The sequence below is a fragment of the Lissotriton helveticus genome, chromosome 8 (assembly GCF_964261635.1).
Source record: "Lissotriton helveticus chromosome 8, aLisHel1.1, whole genome shotgun sequence".
Classification (NCBI taxonomy): Eukaryota; Metazoa; Chordata; class Amphibia; order Caudata; family Salamandridae; genus Lissotriton; species Lissotriton helveticus.
Genome location: NC_136069.1, coordinates 281,761,086 through 281,785,401, shown reverse-complemented (window position 1 = coordinate 281,785,401; position 24,316 = coordinate 281,761,086). Strand labels below are relative to the sequence as shown.

Here is a 24,316-nt window from a genome sequence, read left to right as displayed (position 1 = left end):
TTGCTGTGACGGACGATCCTCCCTAAGAGGCAGCCTGACCGGAGGACTGATGTTCATGCTTAATAGCTTGGGATACTAGACTCTCCGTGCCTAACGCGGAGACCCGAGGGTGACTTGGGCCCGGTTGTTCATGATCTTCTTGAGAACTCTGGCCATACTGGAGGCCGGAACTCCACTAGAGACAAAAGAGCCGCCTTGAAACTGCCAACGTGCAGAATTGCTGACATTGCACGTTCTCAGTGGCAGTGAACAGAATGAGACAAGGTTTTTCCATACTCACAGAAGAGATCTTGTGCCACCTCTGGGTGTAACGGTACCACTCAGGTTCTGGTAGGTGGCGACGGATGAGTTTATCCTCAATGACATTTAAAGATCCTGCCAGGTGGTTCATCACCAGGAAGATTCCTTAATGGTCCAGCCACTTTTAGTGTAGTAAAGCCTCCTGCCACAAGGTCCGCACCGCCACCTCGTCCTGTTTCTTGCAGTGCCACATGGTAGTGGCTTTGTCCAGAAGAACCAGCCTTTCCTTGATGGACATAAGGAAGGCTCTCAACGCCAAGAGGATGGACCTCGGCTCCAGAAGGTTGACATGGAGCGGGGACTCCACCTGAAGAGCTGAGGCCTCTGATCTTCACCTCTCACAGGAGGCTGCCCCAACCCAGAGGTAATTTATCAGTCACCACTGTCAGCTCTGGCTGGGGTAGAAAGAGGCGTGTGCCGTGATACCAATTGCGGTCAAACAACCTACACAGCACGCTCTTCACGATCCAGGGTAGACGACCTCAGCCAACGTGAGCATCTTGATTTTCTCTTTCTTCAGGAAGGCGTTGAGAGGGTGCAATTTGAGTACAGGGCTGAGGGCCTCCGTCCTTTTTATGACACTAGAAAGTAGCAAGAATAAGAACCACACCCTGCTTTAGGGGCAGGCACCGTCTTGATGACTCCTTTAGCAAAAAGAGCCAGCACTTCCTGATGGAGTAAAGAGAGATGGTCCTCTGTTAGCTGTTCTGGGGATGGTGGAAAAGGATAAAGTGTTTCCACAAATGATAGGGTGTACCCACTTCTGAAGAACCCATTTGTCAGAGGTAATCGTCGACCACTGGGGCAGGGGCGCCTGATTCTTCCGCAAACAGGGTGGCTCTGCTGGATTGAGGGCATGCTAAAGGGGCTTGGAGTCTGAGACAGCTGTAGGGGCGGGCGGGCTGGTCAGCACACTGGGATTTGCACTCTTTTTGGTCTCCACAGCCCACTCTTTGAAAGAACTGGACAGGCTGTTGACTAGGTATGGCTGATACTGCAGATGCCCAAAGTTGTTTCTTCCACATCCGCGGTAGGGACAAAAGGACTGATGTTGTGGCCAGGTTGAGAGGGAAAGGACAAGAGATCTGGCAGGGACTCTGCTCTTGAGAAAGCTCTTAAGTGCCGCATCAGCCTTGTTTCCAAATAGGTGGGAGTTACCAAAGGGCATGTCAATCAGTGAAGACTAAACATCCCCCTGAGAGCCCAGTGCACCATAACCAAGCATGGCGCCATACAGCCACTGTACAAGCCATGGCTCTACCCCGGAGTCCATGGTGTCCAGTCTCCACTGGATGACGAACTTGGCTGAATTCCTACCGTCCACCAAAGCTTGGTTGAGGATGGTGCAGCCTTCCTCTGTCAGCAAGGGAAGCAGCTGTGCAACCAAATCCCACAATGTGCAGGAATATGGTCATAAGAAGCATGTAGTGTTCACTGACCGCAGGGCAAGGCTGGTGAAAGAAAAGATGCGCTTCTCAAAGGTGTTCAGCCTCTATGCAGTGGTGTGGCAGCAAAGGTTACCCTGAGTACGTCTCAGGGTAACCTTTGCTGTTAAGGTCTGCACTTCCAGGCTCTCAGGGAAGAGGTGCTGGAGAGGAAGACTGGGAATAGTACAGACTGCTGTCCAATTAGGGAATGGGGACTTGGCCCTTGATTGGATTCAATCTTTCCCGGAAAACAGGACAATCACTGTGGTGCCCCAGGGGTCTTCTCCTCTCTAACGTTATTCAATGTCTATTTGGCCTCTTTGGTCGAATCACATGGATTTAAGTTGGTGCTTTGTGCCGATGAGAAGGGGCTTGAAGCTGTGGGTGGTCCTCTGAAGGCCTGTCTTGTGGCAGTCTTTGATCTGCTCTGCACTAGTAATGTTGTGAGTAAAAAGGCTTTTTACAGGTTTACTCCCATGTTTTGTCCCCATTTTGACTACTAGGCACTGGTGTAATGACTCTGAAATGCCTTCAGCCCTGCTAATCAGGACTCAGTGCAGGTGTACTGAGACTTTAAAAGTGTACATTTAATTGACTTACACCAACACAAAAGTCTTTCCCCACCAAAACGAGAAGGACGGTCACCCAGGCCTTTGTCAGCAGTAGACTGGACTACGGAAATGCACTCTACGCAGGAGCCCCGGCCAAACTCCTGAAACAGCTCCAACGCATCCAGAACGCCTCCGCACTCCTGATCCTCGACATCCCTTGCCGCAGCCACATCACACCTCACCTGAGTGATCTGCACTGGCTCCCTGTCCACAAGAGCATTACCTTCAAACTCCTCACCCACGCACACAAGGCACTCCACAACACCGAACCAGCGTACTTCAACAGCCCACTCAGCCTCTACACCCCCACCCGCCAGCTCCGCAGACCGCGCCCTTGCCACCGTCCCCCGCATCCGAAGGGTGACCGCCAGCAGCAGATCATTCTTCCACCTCGCCGCCAAGACATGGAACACCCTGCCTATCCGCCTGCAGACCGTAGACCTTCTAACCTTCAGGAGACTTCTCAAGACCTGGCTCTTCGAACAGTAGCAGCATTTCCCTCAACCCCCCCCCCCCTCCCCCCCCCTCCGAGACCGAGACCCTCACGGGTGTGTAGTGTGCTTTACAAATATTATGATTGATTGATTGATTACAGCACCAGGTCCACAAAAACTGAAGAAGCCTGGCTTGGCGAGTTGGTAGCCTAGTTCACCGGATTGCTGCTCCTCGCCCAAATGCACCCTTGGAGACCAGGTATCGATGTTTAAAAGTTGCACCGAGTCTACGGAACCCAGGACAGTTGTCAGAGTGCTGTTTGGTCAACAAGAAGGAAGGTTGTGCCAGGATAAGGGAACCACTGTTTTTGCTGAGACTGGACTTTTGCTGAATCCCTCACGGCTTTGAGGCACATCGACCTCTGTGTCCAAAGTCGCCCACAAGGTACGTGGATCCAGAAAGAACCCTATCGACCACACATCATCCTCCACATCCTGTATGCCTTACATCAGAACCACTCCACAGAAGTTAATGGCAAGTTGCCATTAACACTGGAAATAGACTGGAGACTGTTTTCTTCTCATGGTAACTGTTCCTTGGGACTTTGTTAAAACCCCTGACCTGCTGCATTAAACTTTGATGTAACTTTTTCTTTAATAAGTTTCTAAGTGTCAAATTTGTGGTATTTTCCAATGCTTGTTCGCAATTTAATGAAAAGTTGTGATTTATTGTTCCTTTAAGTATTTGTTTCTCTGGAACCCTCTGGTGCATCTTATTGTTTAGGTGTCCATAAATGTATAAAAATACAGTCTATTTTTATAGATTGGTTTCGGATTTCTTGAGAGTTGGGTTTCTTTCTTATCAATTGTTTTGGTGCGTTTAAATGCTTTGCACGACTTCCTTTGTTTAAAGCCACTGCTACTCAGGGTTGAGCTAAGGCTTGAAAAAAGAGCCTGACTGGACTCAAGACAGGGCTGTGAGTGTAATACATGGTGACGCCTCACAGCCACACCATATAATACACCAACATTTCCTCACACATTTGATATGTAACACCGACAAGACCAACATTTTATTGATGGGTCTCTCCAGTCCAACTGGTGGCAGAGTTGTTGGCCAGAAATGGCACTGTATTCAACTGTGCCTGCGACAGTTGTGAAGAACCTAGGGGTGAGGCTCAACACTTTGCTATTCTTCAAACCACAGGTTTATTTGGTGGTGAGTGCCCAAAGGACCTCGAGTGCGATGAAGAAGACTTGGCACTCCAGGAGCTGGTCCACTATCTTCTCTTCCTCTATTGGGACCGAGATTTCCTAGGAGTCGCCCTGGATGGCGTTGATTGCCGGGCCACAAGCAGCTTTAGGGACCGCTCCCTCAAAGCCTTTGGCACCATGGCCCAGCAGTCTGGGAAAGACTCGTACTCGAGACACCATAGGAACACAAGGTGCGGGTCAGTAACGGACATTGCGCATTGACAGGCACCACACAGCTTAAACCCTACCTTTCTAGAGGTCACCCCACGACACACAAGAAAAGATCTTCAACAAAATGTCGAATAAAGTCGGTCAAAAAGAGACAGAGAAGTAGCTCTTCTCCAGATGAGCGATAACTGACACGGAAAGAAAAGGACTGATGTCCACGCGCCGCCTATATACTGACCGCAATGTCATATCTGACGCCAGCAAAGCCACAGAGAACTGAAAGGAGCCTCCAAATGGCACACAGGGGTACTGCTCACACAAAAGATTCCAGATCCTGTCTGACGCCTGGGAAATTCAAAGGTAAGGAATCTGCAGTTAAAAATCTCTATCAGATAAAATGTACACTCGATCCTGCTTAGACCAGTGACTTTCAGTATACAAGGCTGACAGGATGGAGCTCACTCAAGGTAATCCTATTCTTAGATGGACAATGAAGAATGGAAGACCATACATTCCTTGTTTATGATACAACCCACGAGGCATAAGAAAGCACCAGTATGACATAATGCAAGTATCCAGATGAGAGGTAGACAAATCTTTTGGTAATAAAATACATTGATCCAGCACTCCACACAAGAAAATCAACAATGAATAAGTATAGCAGAAATTAGAATCTATTCAGCAGGTCTTTTTATAAATGTTCTTTATTCTTATTCTTCACATGACCGTAGCCAACGCGTTTCGTCCAAAAGGACTTCTTCAGGGCAAGAAACAGTGATTTGATCCGTTACTAGCTGGTTCTTCGATCTCTTCTCATGATATATAGTATCCCCCTATGAACAATGCTTAACAATTTCCAATATTATCCTCCCTGATTTACTGGCAGTCTACACTTGATAGGCGCTCTCAAAGATATTTTGCGATCCTCCGCTCTATATTCAAGAAGTTGCCACCTTAATATTTTCCCAAAATTCTTCAGCCTATATTAGGGGAATTCAAGTGTAATACGTGCTCCCAGTAGGATATGTGTGGCGTTAGCCCATCTCAATTAAAGGGTTCGAAGCCGTATGTTGCGTGCTCGTTTCCGAAAAATCTTTTGGCCTGTTGGTATGAAGGGGGTCTAAAACATATTGATAACACTTTATTAAAACAGACACATTAAAACATTACTTAATTGCAGACAGAATATGGCCTCAAACTGACGTCTTATTGGAAGGATCACCAGTAATTTTACTGCTCAAGGGCAAAGTAGGAGGACCTCTAACTGTCCTACCTGATCACCCATAGTGCAATATTTGAGGACCTGGGGATCATATCAGGGGGTAGTTTCTGGTCTGTGAGGGGCTATTATTACTAATTTATATTCCTTGCACATTCAGAACTCCAGTGTACACCTCTAAAAACTGAACAGGGCCAGACTATCCAATCACTCCAGGAGTTGGAGATGTGCAGCAGATGATTGTAACATCTGTCATATCTTACTGGAGTGTCGGACCTTGCAACCATATTAGACTGCCATTTGCACATAGTCGCAGTCACTAAGGAAAAAGACTTTGCAGCCAACTCCACATTTGCTCATCTTACATGATGTTTTAGAATTAAGACACTTCAGGACTTAATGTACATACTCACGGATCACTAGCAACCATCTTAGTAGCAGCAAAGTTATGCATACCTAGACAGTGGAAACAGGTAACAGTTCCCACATATGATGAATGGCTTCTTGAGCTTTATATAATTCCTCACAGCATGTATACCGAATTATAGACTGGAAATGTTTGATGCAATTGGGAGCGTTTTCTTTGTATTCTAAAAGTGGTCCATTACTGGATGCAGGGGGGAGTATATGAATAGTATTAGCAACAGGCTCAAGAGTAGGGGTGCAGTACACTTTGGTATATGTCATTTCATATCTGCAGATGTAGATGGTGGAGGACAGTGTCACGAACGGTCTCCTATTCTATGCTGCAGCAACTCAGACTCATTTAAACATATATTCCCTATATCTGAACATTTGACATATCCTTTCTGCCTACTACTTCCTAAGTATCTTAATGAATAATGAGGACCAACGCATTGATTCGAGGAATCAGGAAGGCCCTTAAGCATAAACTGAGATTTCCAGGGGTCATGGAAAATTTGGAATCACAGACTACTTCTCATCCATGTCCCCATCCATGTTCATATCCACATTCTTGCCTGTGTTGAAGAAGGAGTATGCCTCCTTCTTATCAGTTATTTCCTGTACTAAATGATGTTTCAATTAGTCAGCATTATCTTTGGTATTACTTTGGGTGAATAGGTAATGCTTATAGCACTGGGGCATGGCTACCATGTGGAATAACTGTATACATATGTGTTCAATGTAAATTTGATGGATAGCCTTATTCATTCTGAGCACAGTCTTCTCATTTGATTGCTTCGTCCTGCCGTTCAAGCTCTCAGATGATTGATACCAGCATTTGAAATTGAAGATCTTATGGACCTTATTCATAATAGGTTTCATAATCTGGAAGAGAATAATTTCTCTAGTTCCCATCCTCCTTTTTCCTCACACCTCATCCCTATTTTCCATGTTCCTCTCAATTTCACTCCTGTACTTCCCTATTTCCCCTTTATTTTATTGTGCCTATTATTTACTGAAATGTACATTGCCACTAATGGCATGGGAGTGAAGTGTTTACATCTGTGCCACTGGGATACAGTTTTGGGTTGGTTATGATACTGTGTATTATACCCAAGATTAACCATCATCTGTGAACATTCATGGTCACAGCAAGAATAACTCACAGCTATGTTAATTTGCATTTGAAATGTAATGTCATAAATAAATATTGAAAAACCCATTAGAACCACATTGAGGTCCTAATACAACATAATGAAAGAAGGTTGCTCCTTGACCAGTGAGTACCAGATCTTGATGCAAAGTACAATCCATCGAGAGATCGTCAGCTTGTGCACCACCTTCCCCTTCTCTGTCCTGGAATACCGCACATAAAGCGGTTCATTCACCTGGTGTTCTTTGGTGTGATATATGTAAAAGCTGACTGCTCTCTTGGAGTCCAAGTGGTGGGGTCTCTCGTCCTCTTTTCAGAGATGAGGTGTAGCAGAAAATGCTGGAAGGGTGACAGCCTGTCTGATGTGAAAAGCCATTACCACTTGCGGCAGAAGTGAAATTCTGGACCTCTGCATCAGCTTGTGTGGAAAGGATGTTGTATATGGCATTTGGCAGCTCGTATGGCAATCAAGAAGAGCGCTTTGTAGATCAGGAGAGGTAATGGACAACTGTGCATCTGCTCAAAGTGAATACACATTAAAAAAGGTGAGATCTAAATTTAAATCTCACTGTTGCATCACAACGGAGATTAGTGGAAGTAAATGCTGTAAACCCTTCAAACATCTCATCACAACAGGTGATTTAAACAAAACATGCTGATCTGACAATCACAAATATTATGAGTTAACAAATAGCCTGTAATAGTGCCAAAAGCAAGTCCTTCCTGGGCCAGACATAAATAATGAAACGTAAGAAACTGGGTTCCTGGTTAAGGTGGGGGTGAAACCCTAGTGAAGCAGCAATCACAAACAGGGTGAAGCCACAATCAAACCCCAATTTACTTTGTGCGTAACTCACTGGTAGCTGGCACGAAAGCAGTAAGGCTTTACTTAAGAGGCAATGTGTTAAGTATTTATGCAGCACTTCAAACAGTAATGAGGTGAAACGCAACACAAGAAAAATCCCACCCCAGTAAAATAGATAAATCATTTAAGACCAAAAGGACAAAAATCCTATCCGTAGATCTGGAAATATGCAATTTTAAAGATTTAAGTGAAAATAGTCCCAAAAACACAAAGCTCAACTGTGGTTATCTGGTCACGCCGGACCGGGACAAAGTCACAAGTTCATGCAGACTGTGATGTAGCACAGGCCAGTACAGGGACCCAGTTAGGCCCACTAAAAAGACTCTTGGTTACGGAGCCCCACATCAAGGATGGGTTGAGCAGGGGCGGTTCCTAGGATCTGTGCAGCTGTAATGAAAGGTCCTGCATCAGCATCTAGGATGGAGCAGTTGAGGGGCTTGTGATGGGAAGGCCTGAGTCGAGGATTCGCAGAGCACCAACTGGTTCTGAAGGAACTGAGAGGCTTGCGATGCAGAGTCCTGCGCTGGCGTTTAGGATGGCGTTAACTAGGGGAATGCGATGCGAAGACCTGCATTTAAGTTGTATCATGCACTAGCTCTGCTGCAGTGTTTTTGGGAGGAGATGCGTTGGTTCTGCTGGGACCACAGCTGGGCTGTCAGAGCACCTTCAGGCCCACTTTCAAGGGTCTAGGACAGGGTGGCGCGACTTGGGAGGGCAGTACTCCTAGATGACAGACTTCAGGTGCTAGGTTCAAGGTTATTGGAGCCTGTTCTGCCCCTGAGGCCAGCCAACTAGCCCTTGGAGTCACTCTGGTGGTCCTGAGTTCAAGATGCAGGTCCGGCCCTTCTCACTCAACAGAAGGCCGGCACAGCAGGGCAGTTGAGTGGCAGCTTTCTTGCAGCAAAGCAACACAGCAGTCCATCTTAGTCTTTCACAGGCCCAGATGTGTACTGAAGAGTTTGGGTCTGAGGTCCAATATTTATACCTGTTCCCCACTTTGAAGTAGTAGGAGTTTCTAGATGATGTCACCCCCCTGAGGTGTCAGGCATCCCCTTCCTGCCACGGCCCCAGCTTGTCTGGGAACACAAAAGAGTAGTGACAAAGCTCTCCACATTGTAGGACCAGCATATCTGAACAACCACCTCTCATTCAACGTACCTGCCAGACAACTACGCTCCGCCCAACCTGCCCTGGCCACCGTCTCACGGATCCACAAGGCCAAAACCGGAGAAAAATCCTTCTCCTACCTCGCCGCCAAGACCTAGAACACCGGACCCAATTTAGGAAGTATCTCAAGACATGGCTCTTCGACTGAACCTCCAAGCCCAGATGGATCAAACCCCCCCCCCCCCCCCCCCGAGTCGCTGCTCTATACCAACTCCTGATTGATTAAATGATTGATTGACAAACTCTTTGGGACAGTGCTCAGGCAGTGTTTGTGATGTGCATCTGTGCTGGGTGACAGCTCCTCCCCCTCATTAAATCAAAGTGACCCATGCTGCCAACACCTAGCTTTCCTTGTCTCCCTATCTGGGAGCAATACACAAAGACCAATTGCCGGCTACACCTAGCTTTGTGACCCAGGATACAGGCACCAAATGGTTGGAACAAGAAAATGCCAACTTTCTGAAAGTGCCATTTTCAGAATTGTGATGGAAAATCTGATTTTATTATTAAAGAGACCATTTAATTACAATTCTTTAGACACCAAACTAGACCTATCTACCTGTTCCCAATGGAAAGTCATCCCTTATTAAATGTAATAAGGAAACCCAATGTTATTCTACGGAGAGGTAGGCCTTTGCAGTAGTGAAAAACAAATTTATGAGTTTTTTACTACTAGGACATGTAAAAGTAAAAAGAACATGTCTAACGTTTAAAATTGCGCACACAGAGGCTGCAATGGCAGGCCTGAGACGGGTTTTAAGGACTACTTAAGAGGGTGGCAGAATCAGTGGTGCTGGCCAACTGGCAGCATTTAGTTTACATTTCCTGGGTACATGTAGTACCACTTTACCAGGGACTTACAAGTAAAACAAATGTGCCAATTAGGTGTAGGCCAATTTTACCATGTATGAGGGAGAGAGCACAAGCAGTTTATCACTGGTTAACAGTTGTTAAGTGCACAGAGTCCTAGAGCTGACAAAAACAAACTCAGCAAAATGTGGAGGGTAAAGGCAAACAGTTTGGGGGAAACTCTGTTGGAAGGGCCAGTTCCAACACAAAACGTGTGCAATTTAACTTGCAGTGGATCAATTTGGCTGGTGCTGCACTTGTGCCACATCCGAGCGTTTACAGATCCGACCAATAATTTCATAGAGGCATAGTGCTTCCTGGAACAGGTCCCAAAACCCCAGCTTAGCCTGTTTGTTGCATACCACTTGGCAGTGGTTTTGTTCATGAGCATATGCACCAGCCTTCCTCTGATTGTGAGCAGGATGGCCTTCAAAACTAAGCGACTCACTCTAGACAACAACAAACTGATGTGGAGCTGAGCTTCAGCCGGAGATCAGATGCCTCTGATCTCCACCTCTCCCAGATGTCCTCCCCAACCCAGAAGCAATACATCCATCACCACTGTCAAATCTGGGTGAGATAAGGAAAGGACTCTGCCACTGATCCAACCGTGGTCTAGCAAGCACCACTGAAGATCTTTTGCAGGCTCTTCGGAAATATGGATATAATCTGAGAGATCAACTCCTCCCCCAGTGCCGTGCCCACTAAGACTTCAGATTGCATTGCAGAGCCAGTATATGTCATTTGACATGTGCCACCAGTAGGACACAAGAAACTAGCAATCCCAACAGTGTCAGTCATCCGCACTGCGATCCAGGATAGAAGCAGGAACATCGGGATCATAGCCCGAATGCGCTGGACTCTCCGAACTGAGGAAGAGGCACAAACGTTATAATTTCCAGAACAGTAACCTTAAACAGAAGCACCTGCGGAGTCAGGTGTAATTCCAGCACATTGAGAAGCACCTCAAAGATGTTAGGAGGTTCACCTTCATCTTGCTGTGGTTGATGACTGCCTTGGGTGAAGTCGCCTTCAACAGCCAGTTATTGAGGTTGGGGAAGACCGGCATCCCCGGTCATTCAAAGTTAGGCTGCGAACACTATGTTCACTTGAACACCATTGGGGTTTTGGGGAGACCAAAATGAAGTACTGTAAACTGAAAATGCTCCAGACACACTGCTAATACAGGTAGTGCATGTGGACCTGCAGGACGGGCATATGAAAATAGCTGTCCTGCAGTGCAAACAATAACTTCAGTCTCCGAGGTCTAGTGCAGACAGGAACTGGGCTAGCATTTGCATCTTGAATTTGCCCTTCCACAGGAAGGCAATGAGAGCGTAAAGATCTAAGATAGGACGAAGGTTGCTTTCCTTGTTTTCCTTGTTTGGCAAAGGAAGTAGCAGGAAGTAATGTCCAAATCCTCCTCCAGTGGTCAGAACCCTATGAATGGCCCTTTAGCCCAGAAGGTCCTACACATCATGCTGCATCCAGATGGTTTTTGAAGGCGTGGCTAGGAAAAATAAAATAGGAGGGTATAGCCCTAACTGATAATTTAAAGGATTGTCTGACATGATGGTTTGTCACCCTTGGAGAAAATGCCAGATCCAGCCAGACAGGGTAGGTGTGTGCCCAGCAGGACAGCATGCTGTCCCTGATGCTCTGGGCATTCTCTTTGTAAGCTGTGGATAGGACTGTTGGGCTGGCTCCCATGTCAGATGGATGCTGGCGGTATTGAAAACGCTAACCATATGATCAAAAAAGGCAAAACTGTTAATCAAACTGTCTGGATGGGGAAAGACTGAACATGTTGTGACCCTGCTTTCTTTTTTGTTGTTTGTTTTATAAACCGAATTTTATTATTTCGAGCAAATAACCACACTGTTACATTACCACATACTTTGCTATGATACTGATCTTGGAGTTGCACAGTACAAACACTGCTGGGTAAATACATTTTAAAACATCCCACATGTTATCCACTTCCCCATATCTTTTCATGTTTCTCCCGGGGCAGCCCTAGGATATGTAGACAGCTTTTTTGTTTGTGGCGCTCCAGTCCATCGCCCTTTTCCAAGGAACCAGTGGGGAACAGGAAGCTGCACTCCAGATTCTGGTAATGTCTATTTGGGCTAATGCAACCCGATCCCCACCAAGGTATTATCCCAAACTGTGTCGCTCCCTACTTTCTTTAAAACATTTCATGGTGGAGCCTGCCTTTTCACCAAAAATGCACGAGCCATCAAATGGTATATACATTAGGGATGCTTGTACATTCCAGAAGTCCATAGATTTCGTACAAGCATGAAGTTTAAGTGTCACACTTGCACTATTGCCCCGCTGAAAAAGTCAGTCATGTCCAAGCACGATTGGATCACAAAGTTTGTTGAACTGCAGCCATCCTGGATAGCTTGGGTCAGGGATGGCCGGAGGTCGTACTGAACGGTTGCCATATCTTCGTCTACTGTACCCTACAGAGCATGGAAATAGCGGCCTAGAAGACAGCTGGGATTGACAGACTGCAAAGCAAGGCTTGTGGATCAAATGGAGCACTTGCCAACGGCCTCTATCCTTATTAGACAATGGACCCAAATACTTACAATATAAACTCATATCCCCAGCAAAAATCTAAGATCAAAGAATCAACTTCTTCTATGTCCCCGGACTATTCGCACGTGTAGGTACGGGGCCGAGCTTTCTCTTATCTCACTCCCTACCAATGGAAAAGGCTCCTCTTCTTCATCTGGGTGTGCACCGACTTATCTGGTTTTAAAAAACATCTCAAGACCTGGCTGTTTTGATGGGTGCTTCTCATTCGGTCTGTCGCCTCAGCGCCGAAAAGGCCCTTTGGGGGCGAGTCATCGTGCTATACCAAGAACCCATTAACATAACTTAATATTGACAATCAGGTGTGGTGGTGGGAAAGGCATTAGGATTTAGCTTGCCAGTGGGCACCAACACCACCAAGCTCTCAAGCGTGTGGGGTTATGTAAATACGTTAGGATTGCCTGGAGGTGGCTGGGAGTGCAGAGCGACCTCTTCATCGGTCAGCACAAGCATGGTTTAGCCCTAGTGTATATACATGAGAGCTTTAGAGGTCCTTTAGGTACTTAATCAGGCTGGAGTAGCTCTGTAAGAACATTAGCATTTGCCTCCAGAGTAGGTAGTTGTAGATTCAGAACTTCTGTCGCCCTCCGGATGAAGAGAGGAAAGAGACGCTTTCTACGCTGGCAGGGCTGGGAGGAGAAACAAGGACAGTATCTGTAGAAGTGTCCAGGCCACTGGCATCTTGTAGTTCCTCATACTAATTGGTCTACTCCTATTGGGGGCGGACATCACCCTCTTCATCGAAATTGTCAAAGACTGAATCAGTGCCATAAAGGTTGCTTTAAGTTTGAGCCCTACTGCATGGTCAGGGCTAAGTACCAGTATTTGAAGAGCAGCAGACTATCTGAGCTCTGGCTGTACAGAACACAGCATTGGTCAAGGTAGATTCTGCTTTGAGTCAGATAACAAAATGGGCTGCAAATCTTCCTCCAATGTTGACAATGGGGTCAATGCAGAGGGAACTGGCACAGCAGGTGGCACAGGGACTGAAGTCGACACAGAAGCCGGTGCAGAACCTAAAGGATATTCGAGTAGTACAGACTGTGTCAATGGTGAGTCAGCTGGCTGAAGTCAGACTGGAGGTCCCCTGCGGATCCTTTGGGGGTGAAGGCACACCAGAGGGAACTGCTAAGGTGCCGAAAATGCACAGAATGGCCTTCCTAAAGGCATCCACTCGCTACAACATCGCCAACTGACCTGGAAATTCGAGGTGCATCAGGACTAGGCTTCCATTCAGCTCCAGTAGAGTTAGCAAGAGCAAGACAGGGTGAGGTGCAAGAGAGGGTTGGGGTTCGAGAGTGGTGGGAAGGAGCTGATTGCACTTAGATTTCACATGCTTCTTCTTGGACTTACCCAAAGACTTAGACCGCAAAGAAGATGTGCTGTAGGACTGACTTTGGGAGCAAGAACGGGACCTTCCTTTCAACCTCGACTGGTCACGGCATGAAGTCTTGACGTTCTGTATGGCATTTGGTTTCATCTGGGCGCAGTCCCTTGCAGGCCTTAAAATTGTGTTTCAACCTCATTCACATAGGCATACCTCGTTAGGGTCTGTCGCAGACATTTGTTTGTGACAGTTCCTGCATGGTTTAAGCAATGTTGTCTTAGATGGTGACATTTCAGTTGCTCAATGGAAAAATCTTCAGAAAAAGTCTTGAAAACACTAAAGAGTAGCTCTGGATCCTTGTCTGAAGGAGTAATACCAAATAAATTGACAACATCACTCATGGCAGGAGCTTATATGCATCTCTGCTCTTCACTTCCAGAGCAGAATGATGTCAGCAGTGAGGCGCTCAATGCCACCAAGTGGCGTGCCGGAGTACTCCTCTGAGGTTTCTGGACCAAGTCTGATGCTTCTAGAAAATTCATAAGGTGAGGAACCTGCAGTTAGAAGTATCCATCAGAAACATAAAACATATTGATCATTTAAAGTCCGAGCTAATACGTTGCTCATGTCCTTTGGCAAGGTTAGCAATTTGCTTACAATCTCTGTTGAGAAGTAGAAACATAATTCTGATTTTCTTTGCTCATGGAGGAGCATACTACAAAGCTCTCTGGGACCAGATGTTGCATCAAAAGCTATAGATCACCTGTTGGTTGCCTGTGATGCTTCACAATGGAGCGGGGGATTTGAGAATGGCTTTGACCAAGTAACTAGGATAGAGTCAATAAGGGCATTGTTGACGGGCAACAAGGTTTCAGAGGTAGAAAGCACAGGTTGCACAATTTTCTTGAAGAGATTGCTCTAATCTCTTCAGTTGGATGTAGGGTTTCCAAGACTTCCAAAGTGACCACAATATAATCTGCTACAGAGGGCTCAATGGATGGCCCACCTCAGAATTGGAGCTGTCCATCTACCAGTAGGTCTGGGTCCACCAACTGGAAGAGAAGAGCTGCAGGTAAGACAAGGGATCCCTTTGCTGTTGGTGATAGTGCCTTCAGAGACATCAATGGAAGGCCCTCAACCACAATCTGGTGCAAGTAACCAGCAGGATGGATGAGGCCATGAGCCAATCAGGTGTGAGACCTGTAGAACCGGGAACTGCGACTACATTAGAAATCTCATGATCATCTCTAGAATGTTCATGATCCTCTGAGAAGGAGGAAAGGCCTTGTGCAGGATGTGTCTAGGACACGGGGGATTAGTCTTCACCAACCATCTGTCACAGTATGGAAACAGACTTCTGACAACCCCAGAGAAGCTGCCTCAACTGCAAACACTTGAGTGAAAAAACAAGATGCAGTCTTCTGCCTGAGTGTCAAGACTGCAAACTGATAGCACTGGGACCTCCACAGCAAACATCAGGACATGTCTTTGACAAGGGAGGTTTGGAAGATACAAGTAATTGTCTTGGATGTGCAAAGAAGCCAATCTCCCACATACAGGGCCAGCGTCCTGGCTCAGAGATAACATCTTGAATGTGTCCTGCTAAATGAAAAAGTTCAAAAGGCACAGATCCAGAATGGATCTCAGACATACCGGCCTTCTTGAAGATCAAAAAGTACAGGGAGCAAAATCTGGTGCCCCTTTCTTATGGAGCGCCATGTGTAAGACTCCTTAGTTCATCAAGGACCTCTGTCTACAAAATCGAGATGTAGACCGAAGAGCACATAGTGAAGGAGTGAAAAGCATCAGGGAACGGTAGAGCGTAACCCCTGCAGCTCAGCTGGATGACCCAGTGGTATGTCATGATCAAGTCCCAACTGGTCGAAAGTGGGAGACACTTACCCCGGATGATGTTGGTTTATTTGGGGTGGGGTAGGGGCTTTTAATCACCTTCTTCCGTGCATCCATAATTCTAATTTAGCATGATAATGGTGTCAGAGCTAGAGCAGAACAACTTCTTCACGAGGACAAATTACTTTTGTTCCCTAAGATACTTCAGTCAACTTAAAAGGCAGAGCATGCAACGACTCTGAATGCAAGTCCTAGACTGATCCTGGGAGCGGCATTGTAGATGATGCAGGACAAAGAGGGACTGGTGCTGTGATCCGCAACTTCTTAGGTGCAGCGTAGAGAGAGACTATGGAAAAGCGGAATTTTGAGACATCTGGGTTGCAGCTTCCAGAGTCGCCCAGGGAAATCCACTCTAGGAGAGTGGCCAGGGGACTATTCGAGCAGTCTTGAAGATAGCTAACAAAGCCAGATAGAAGGCCTCAACATGACTGGGGTTGGCAGTTGGCATCAGAAATACTAGCAGACTGTTTTGTAACTTTGTAATTGACTCAGAGCCTGACTTCTGGGACTGAACGGTTCTGAGAACTGGATTGTTTCTCTGAAGAAGAGAATTTAACTTTTTCTGTTGCATTTTTTTTTAGAAAGATCTTTTCAGGATATCATTCCCTAACTGGAGACCTACCTGTAGGAGAAAGGATACCCTTGGCTGTCACTTCATACCTTGGCCTTCTGCTTCCTGATGACCTTCATGTGTATTAAGGACCACAAAACACATGCCACAACATTATTGCTTGATGCAAGACACCACATGCCGTTGTTGTGAGGATCCAATAAAGATTGCTGCTGCTCTTACAACATTGATTGAACAATGAAACTTTAGTTGGAGACATTTAACCTAGTCACTGTCATAAGTTATCACTGCAAATCAGGTCAATATGCTGTGAAAAATCAGGAACTTATGTCTGTGCACCGGTTGGAGCTTATTATACGCAAGTGATTACATGTCTGGAAAACAGAGTCATGGGTGGAGCTTCATGGCACAAACAGGTGGCACTCCAGAGCTGCTGTTTGGGAAAAAGTTTTTGGGACTGGTCTCACACCTACTGCCATACTCAGTGTGAATAATCTGCAGAAAGATGTATCTAACAGAAATTGTTTGTAGCAGAAAGGCAACAGATGCAATAAAACACATGTAATAAACCTAGAAGAGGATGCAACCAACACATATACAAGAGAAATTAATTAAATCTTTCACATGTATTTTGTTAAAATGTATAGCAACTCAAGATGCGTAAAACATATAAATATTCATATGCAAACATATCCTTCACAGGTTAGTATCAAAGTGGTTGTAGAAGAACATCATAGTTGAAATAAATTAGCAGTGCTACTGACTACTTCAGAAAGGTGAAATCCCAGAGCTTGGATGGTTTAACTGCTTACCTCCATAAAAGACTCTAGAAAAGATTATGAAGCCTGGAAACCAAACATTCCTATCAGTTTCCTTGCCACAAACATGAACATTGACAGGGTTGGTTGGTCAGTGTCAACTGCACATTTTTTTAAAATTATTTATGGTTTGCAATTTTCCCTTTTGTTCTGGTGCTTGTGAACAATCACACATGCAAACAGCACTGGCACACTGACAATGATGACTCACAATTTGGCTTATATCTCAAAATCAGCTTACTGAGCAATAACCAAACCAAAAAAAGACACAGAATGAAGAAAAGGCCACTGAGTCCTTAAATTGTGGTATAGTCTTGTTCCCCAGAGTAATGCTCAGCAAAACATTCTAATAGGTTGCTTCATGCAGGAACACCCGCGCGCACACACACACGCGCGCTAAAGTGCATCTTGGTAATACATTTAAGATTAAACTATAAAGCTGAGGATAGGTTTTGTATTTGTGGTTAAAAAAAAACCATTCATGCATCTTAATATTTATTTGTGGAAACGAAACTGAAGAAATCCCTTACTAACTCACAAATTTTACTTACCTGGGTTCTTAATATTCTTAGTTGAACTATTCCTTCATTCTCCTCTTCTCTCATTCTTTCCGTGGTGAGCTGCAACCTTCCAATCAAATTTATCTTTCCCCTTTTCTGAACTTTAGCATTTTTTCTGAAAAAAAGGGAGTAGTGAAAGTAAGCCAACAACTTAAGTTATGATTTATACATCTGGCACTACCTTTACTGCTTACTTTAGTTAAGCTTATGTTACTTACCTGGGTAGCTAACAGACTATAAATGCCACGTTACTTATAAAGTCTACACATTTGTTGAATAATTTATTTGGCAAATTCTTATGAGCAAGTACATGTGCACGTATTCATGCACCCAAAGTTTAAAGGGAAAGCTGGATCACTATTACATGCTCTTAGCACAGCATTCCTGGATCTCACGGCAAGGGGGGCTCCACCAGATTCGGTCTCAGAGTCATGACCACTTCAGAAGAAACCATGTGAAATCATTTTTTTTTTAAAAGGGACATAGTGTGATCTGGGGGAAGAAGAAAGATGATGCACTGTAAAATGGCCCTTGAAGGAAAAGAAAATAGAACTTCTGAAGAATTAGCTTTTTGAATGTTGCTTTCAGAAAAAAAATGAGAAGTGAATTCAACATATGAAAAGAGCATAAGTGGGAAATTTAAGGTAGATGGCCTGATGGACAAGTTACTTACCTTCGGTAACGCGTGATCTGGTAGAGACATGATCTAGCCACAGATTCCTTACTTTTGAACTTCCAGGTGACAGGCTGGATTTGGAAGATATTTCTTAGCAGCACACCTGCGCACCAGTAGGTGCCGTTGGTCGACTCTGCGTGACATCAGCGTCGTATACGTCGGCGTTGTGACGCCAGCCTCATCAATATAACCACCACTTCGGCACAGTGACGTCAGTACTTTTCATGACTTTCCACACCAGAAGCGCAGAGCCATGAAGTGACTGACCATGGTGTGTTAAAAAGAAGCTAGGGCCCTAAAGGGAACCAGCCCAGACACTAAACAATTCCGCAGTGCGTGGAGGAAGGGTGTGTGGGCAAGGAATCTGCGGCTAGATCAATTCTCTACCAGAAACGGCATTACTGAAGGTAAGTAACTTGTCCATCTGATAGAGACAACTAGCTGCAGATTACTTACCTTTTAACAGATACCCTAGCAATGTCTTCCTCTGAGGAGGGACTGCAGAAACGTTTTAGACCAGAAAATCCTGCAGGACAGAGTGGCCAAACAGGCCTTCTCTGCAAACCTGTGAATCCAGGTAACAATGTCTGGCAAACGTGTGCAGAAACTCTCTTTTGGCAGCTTGACAGATATCAGCAATCAGAACCCCACGCTGGAGGTGGTAGCTGTGGTAGCTGCCTTTGCTCTGGTGGAATGGGCCCTAAGGCCCTCTGGAGGCTGCTTCTTTTCCAGGAAGTAACAGATTTTTATACAGAGGGTGACACAACGAAAGATGGTCCTCTTTTGAACCGCACGACCCTTCTTTGCTCCCACGTATCCTATCAAGAGTTGGTCATCCACCCGGAACTCTTTAGTGCCATCGAGACAGAATGATAATGCCCTTTTTTGGCCCAGACGGTGGAGACGTTTCTCTTCCTTGGAAGGATGCGGAGGTGCATAGAAAGTGGGCAGAGTAACTGACTATCGCAGATGAAAGGGAGTTACAAACGTGGGCAAAAAGGACGCCTAAGTTCTCAGCACCACTTTTTTCGGAAAAAACGTGAGGTAAGGAGGCTGTGATGACAGTGCCTCCAGTTAGCTCACTCAAAGTAATTGCCACAAAGAATGCTGTTTTGATGGTGAGCAATCATAAATAGCAGTTGTGCATCGGATCAAACAGTGCACACGTCAAGGTGAGGGCCAAATTAAGGTCTCATTGAGGCATAAGAAAAGGAGAAGGGGAGGAACAAGTGGGTCAACCCCATCAAAAACCTCTGCACCAGAGGGGACTTGAAAAGTGAAGGCTGATCTGGTAGCCGAAGAAAAGCTGAGAAGGTCGAAAGATAACCCTTCAGAGTGCCCAAAGCAGAACCCTGCAAGGTCAAGGAAAGGATAAACAAAAGGATATCTGCCTGAGAGGAAGACAAGGGGTCAATGGACTGTTCTGTACAATATTTACAAAATTTGTTCCATTGGCAGGCGTATACCGATTTCGTGGAGGGACGCCTGGCTTCCAGAATAACCTCACAGACTTCGGGAGGAAGGTGAAAAGCTGTCAACTGTTGCTGCTCAATCTCCACGTAAGAAGGCAGAGAGTGGACAGGTTCGGGTGGAGGACACTCCCCTGTTGCTGCAACAGCCGGAGGGGCAACCTAATCGGAGGATTGATGCGCATGTCTAGAAGCTTGGGATACCAAACTCTCCATGCCCAGCCTTGAGCCACAAGAATGACTTGTGCCCGTCGCTCCTGATCTTGTTGAGCACTCTGAGAGGAGTGGTATGGGGGACAAGGCAAAAAGCGTTGCTGAGCGAGAGCCTCCTTGGAAACGCGAATGCACAAAACTGCTGACCTCACGCGTTCTCTTTGAAGGCAAACAGATCTAACCGAGGCTCTCCACACTGCTGAAAGATCTTGTACCACCTCCGAATGGAGACGCCAATCGTGATCCGCAAGGCACCTTCAGCTGAGCTCGTCTGCCAGATAGGTGTTGAACCACCAGGGAAATGCCCTGTTGTTCCAGGTCCAGAGACGCAGGGACTCTTTGCAAAGAGTCCATGAACCCACTCCACCCTGCTTGTTGCAGTACCACATGGCGGTAGTGTTGTCCTTGAACACCTGTATCAGCCTTCCCTTTATGGATGGTAAAAAGACTTTCAGTGCCAGTCAGATTGCCCTAAGCTCCAACAGGTTGATATGGACCTTGGATTCTGCCGGAGACCAACTCTCCCAGGTGGCCACCCCATCCCAGAAGGGACACATCTGTCAATACTGTGAGATCTGGGTGGGGAAGGGAAAGGGGTCTGCCCTTGATCCAATTGCAGTATGTTGGCCACCACTGCAGGTCTTTCGCAGTGCCCTCCGAAATCTGAACCAGGTCGGTGAGATTTCCTCGATGCTGTGCCCATTGGAACTTCAGGTCCCACTGCAGAGCCCGCATATGCCACCATGCATGGTTCACTAGAAGGATGCAGGAAGCCGTGAGGCCCAACAATCTCATAGTCATCTTACCGAAATCCAGGATAGAGGCTGAAACATCGGTATCATAGCCTGAATATGCTGGACTCGCCGTTCAGGAGGATAAGCCAGAAACTGCACCACGTCCAAAACCGCTCCAATGAAAGGGAGCATCTGAGAGGGGGTCAGGTGTGACTTTGGGAGGTTGATAGTGAACCCCAGCGAATGCAGGATGTTAGCCGTAGTCTGGAAATGGGAGACAACTGTTTGGGACATTCAGTCATAAGCTTTTATTCGATACACAGAGATATCTTATAAGCACATACATAATACAATCAATACAGTATACAAAAAAGTTTATGCCATAAGAAGTCAGTAAGAAATATTGGAATATTAAAAGTGATAAAAGGATATAAAGTCCGTTAATAAATTAGCTAAAACAAGGATTAAACAGCTACTGACAATCTCTTACATCGAATATGCCAAAACTGCTTTAAAAATTTTGCTATTCCACAGACTATGGGGGGGGGGAAGTGTCCGTGCTTAGGATACGCAAGGCTACTAAATGACTACGTGTGCCCATGTTACGGCAGAGTGGTTTCAGCCAAGAGCTCCTAGGCCTTGCATAATCCGGACATTCAAATAAGACGTGTGCAATAGACTCAATCTTACTCGGGCAACATGCACAGTTGGGAGAGGTGCGATCCGCAGATGACCATTTCGATACCAATGCACCTAACGGGAGGGAGCCAACTCTAAATTTAAAATAAAGAGCACGGTCAAAGGGGAGAGTGATCAAGTCCAAGTAAGGTTCGATGGCCACAATGTCTTTAATTTGTAAAAAGGTGGCAGTGGACCTGCAGTGATTTGGGCTAGAGATTAGACGCTCAGCAGTCCATTTCCAAAAAAGCGCCTTGACAACTTCTTTTGGAGGGGCTGAGCGGGATGACCAACAATCCCCTAGTCCTATATTCTCCAACAGCTTTTTGGTGTCCTTTAACCATTTTATCTTGGCCCAACCCCCCTGGCTCATTATGTCTCTCAGGGCATCAGCATAGGATTTTAATTCTTCGCACCTCCAGATCCGTGTCCACAACAGGAGCGGGCGAAGCTGGGCCTGATCTTTAATGTTTTTACATCCCGTGTCCATCCTCACAGGTACTGACGGTGTGCTCAGAGGAACAGCGATGAGGGATTTTAATAGCTTGCTCTCAGCAGTAACTAGGGCATCCAGACGGCAGTGACCCCACAGTTCTGCCCCATACAAGGCTGATGTCGCTACTTTGGCCTTGTAGATGTCAAGTACTGGGGTAAGTGATCTCCTAGTTGAGGCCCTGTATTCCCTCATGAGAGCTCCTCCTACTCTCCTGTGGTTAAGGACCATTTTTTCAATGTGGTTTGCCCAAGTCATCCTTTCCGTAATCCGAATGCCAAGGTAGTCGAATTCGGCTACTTTCTCCAGGGGAATAGAGTTAAGTGTAGGTAGGCGACCCAATTTTTTAGGTGGGTTAACAACTAGGTATTTTGTTTTGTCCACATTTATTGTTAGCCCTTTTGCAACACAGAACTCCTGGAATCGTGTTAGAAGTTTCTGTAGACCTTGTGGGGTCTTCGAAATCAGGAGCGTGTCGTCCGCAAAAAGCAGGGTTGGGATACGGACACCTCCAAGACAGGGGGCGTCAGCTGGTTCTTGTTGAAGGTGTTTTACCACCCCATTCAGATATAACGAGAATAGGGTGGGTGCCAGGACGCAACCCTGTCTTACGCCCCTAGACACTGGTATTTTTTCCGTAAGCTCTCCGTTATTACCCCAGCGGACCTGTGCAAAAGTGTGGGCATGAAGGCTTATAAGAAGGGACAAGATGTAAGGTGGTAGCCCCAACTCACAAAGGACCCTCCAGAGCTCTTCCCGGGGAACTAGATCAAAGGCAGTCTTCAAGTCTATAAAGGCTAAGTAAAGACTACCCTTGCCTAGTTCCACCACCTTCCACCCCAAGAGGGACAACCTAAACACCTGCTCTATAGTCCCCATACCAGCCCGGAAACCTGCCTGAAAGTCTGATAGGATTTTATTCTCCTCCACCCAATGGAGGATCCTACCAAGGATAGCTTTGCCAGCTATCTTTTGGGTGGAGTCTATCAGACTTATTGGGCGATAGTTTCCCGGGGTTTCCCTGCACCCTTTTTTATAGATAGGGACAACCACCGCCCCTTTCCAGGATTCTGGTACTACTCCTCCCCTCATAATATCATTTAGTAGAGCTGCTATGATCCTTCCCCATTCCGCTGGATAAGCCCTCATCAAATCACCCGGAAGGCCGTCCGGGCCCGGTGCCTTGCGTGGTGCCACCCAGCCTATAACCCCCTCAATCTCTAAGGGAGTGAAAAGGTCATAGGCATGAGGTTCGGTTGCTAGTGTGAGATCCATCCCCGCACACAGTTCCCCGTCTGGTGGGAGGTATAAAGACCCAAAGTGTTTTGCCCAACTTTGAGGCGGGATACTGCAGGGTCTGATGGCTACATCGGATTTGCTCCGTTTCCTTATAAGATTCCAAAACATCCCTGAATCCCTAATTTTGCTAGCCTGGAGCAGGTCTTCCCAGTAATTTTCTTCCCACTCCCTTCTAGCCAAACTAAGGGTCTTTTTGTAAGCCCTCCTAGCTTCCTGGATCACACTTTGGGATTTAAATTTAACTGCCTCAACTAGCTTTGCCTTATGGGTCCTACATGCTTGGGTATACCACCCCTCAACAGATTTTTTAGTTCCTGTATTGCCCGGTTTTTTAGGGTACAGGGTAAACACGTTGGTTAGGGCTTCAATCAGGGAGAGAAATAACCCACTCACTTTACCCACCCCTTCTAGCGAGGATTCCAGAGATATTACCGCGCGGTTTAAATGGGATTGAATTTCCCCAACCTTCCCCTCGGATAGGACCAGTTTCGCCCATTTAATTCTTCTACCACATGGGGAGACTTCAGATTCATCTAGTGGTACGAGTGCCTCTTTAATGTTGGCCTTCCTTAGGGGTTGCCACCAATGTTCCATTTCTAGGGAGAGAGGGTTGTGATCGCTTTCTATCGAAGGGACCACCTGCATGTCCTTTACATAAGGCCATAAGCACATGTCTATTAGGGCATAATCCAGCCTAGAGGTGTGCCCTGGTCTGTTGTAGGTATGTGCACCCCCTCTATCCAAGGAAGTCCTCCCATTCGCTGCCCTTAAATTAAATTCAAGAGTAAGGGAGTATATTTGGAGCGCCACTTCTGTCCACCTTTTAATCGGTGCGATGTCTAGAGCCGGGATCCCCCACCTGGCATCCTCCTCATCCTGGTCGAGGGAGACCTCCGAGCCCAAAGGCTCGAACGTACAGTTCATATCACCTACAACCAGGGTGCGGGTCTTATGTGGGGTGTTGTTTAACAGGGTCTCGAGAAGAGCTATCACAGGAGACTTTCTCCCACCCTTTGTACCCCGAGCATACACATTAAAGATGTTTAAAACAATTCTTCCCCTTTGATCTATGACGGTAATATTTTGTATATCCGGGGAACCTGTGGGATAG

The 24,316-nt window shown here is 46.2% G+C and overlaps 1 protein-coding gene across 1 annotated transcript in view; it reads right to left on the bottom strand.

The window, feature by feature from the left end:
- The window catches only part of CUL5 (cullin 5), a 778,902-nt gene that overhangs the window by 49,291 nt on the left and 705,295 nt on the right, over nt 1-24,316 (bottom strand). Inside the window, exon 18 of the mRNA XM_078657044.1 lies at nt 17,635-17,758. Within this exon, the coding sequence (XP_078513170.1) occupies nt 17,635-17,758 (124 nt within the window). The remainder of the gene's footprint in view (nt 1-17,634; nt 17,759-24,316) is intronic.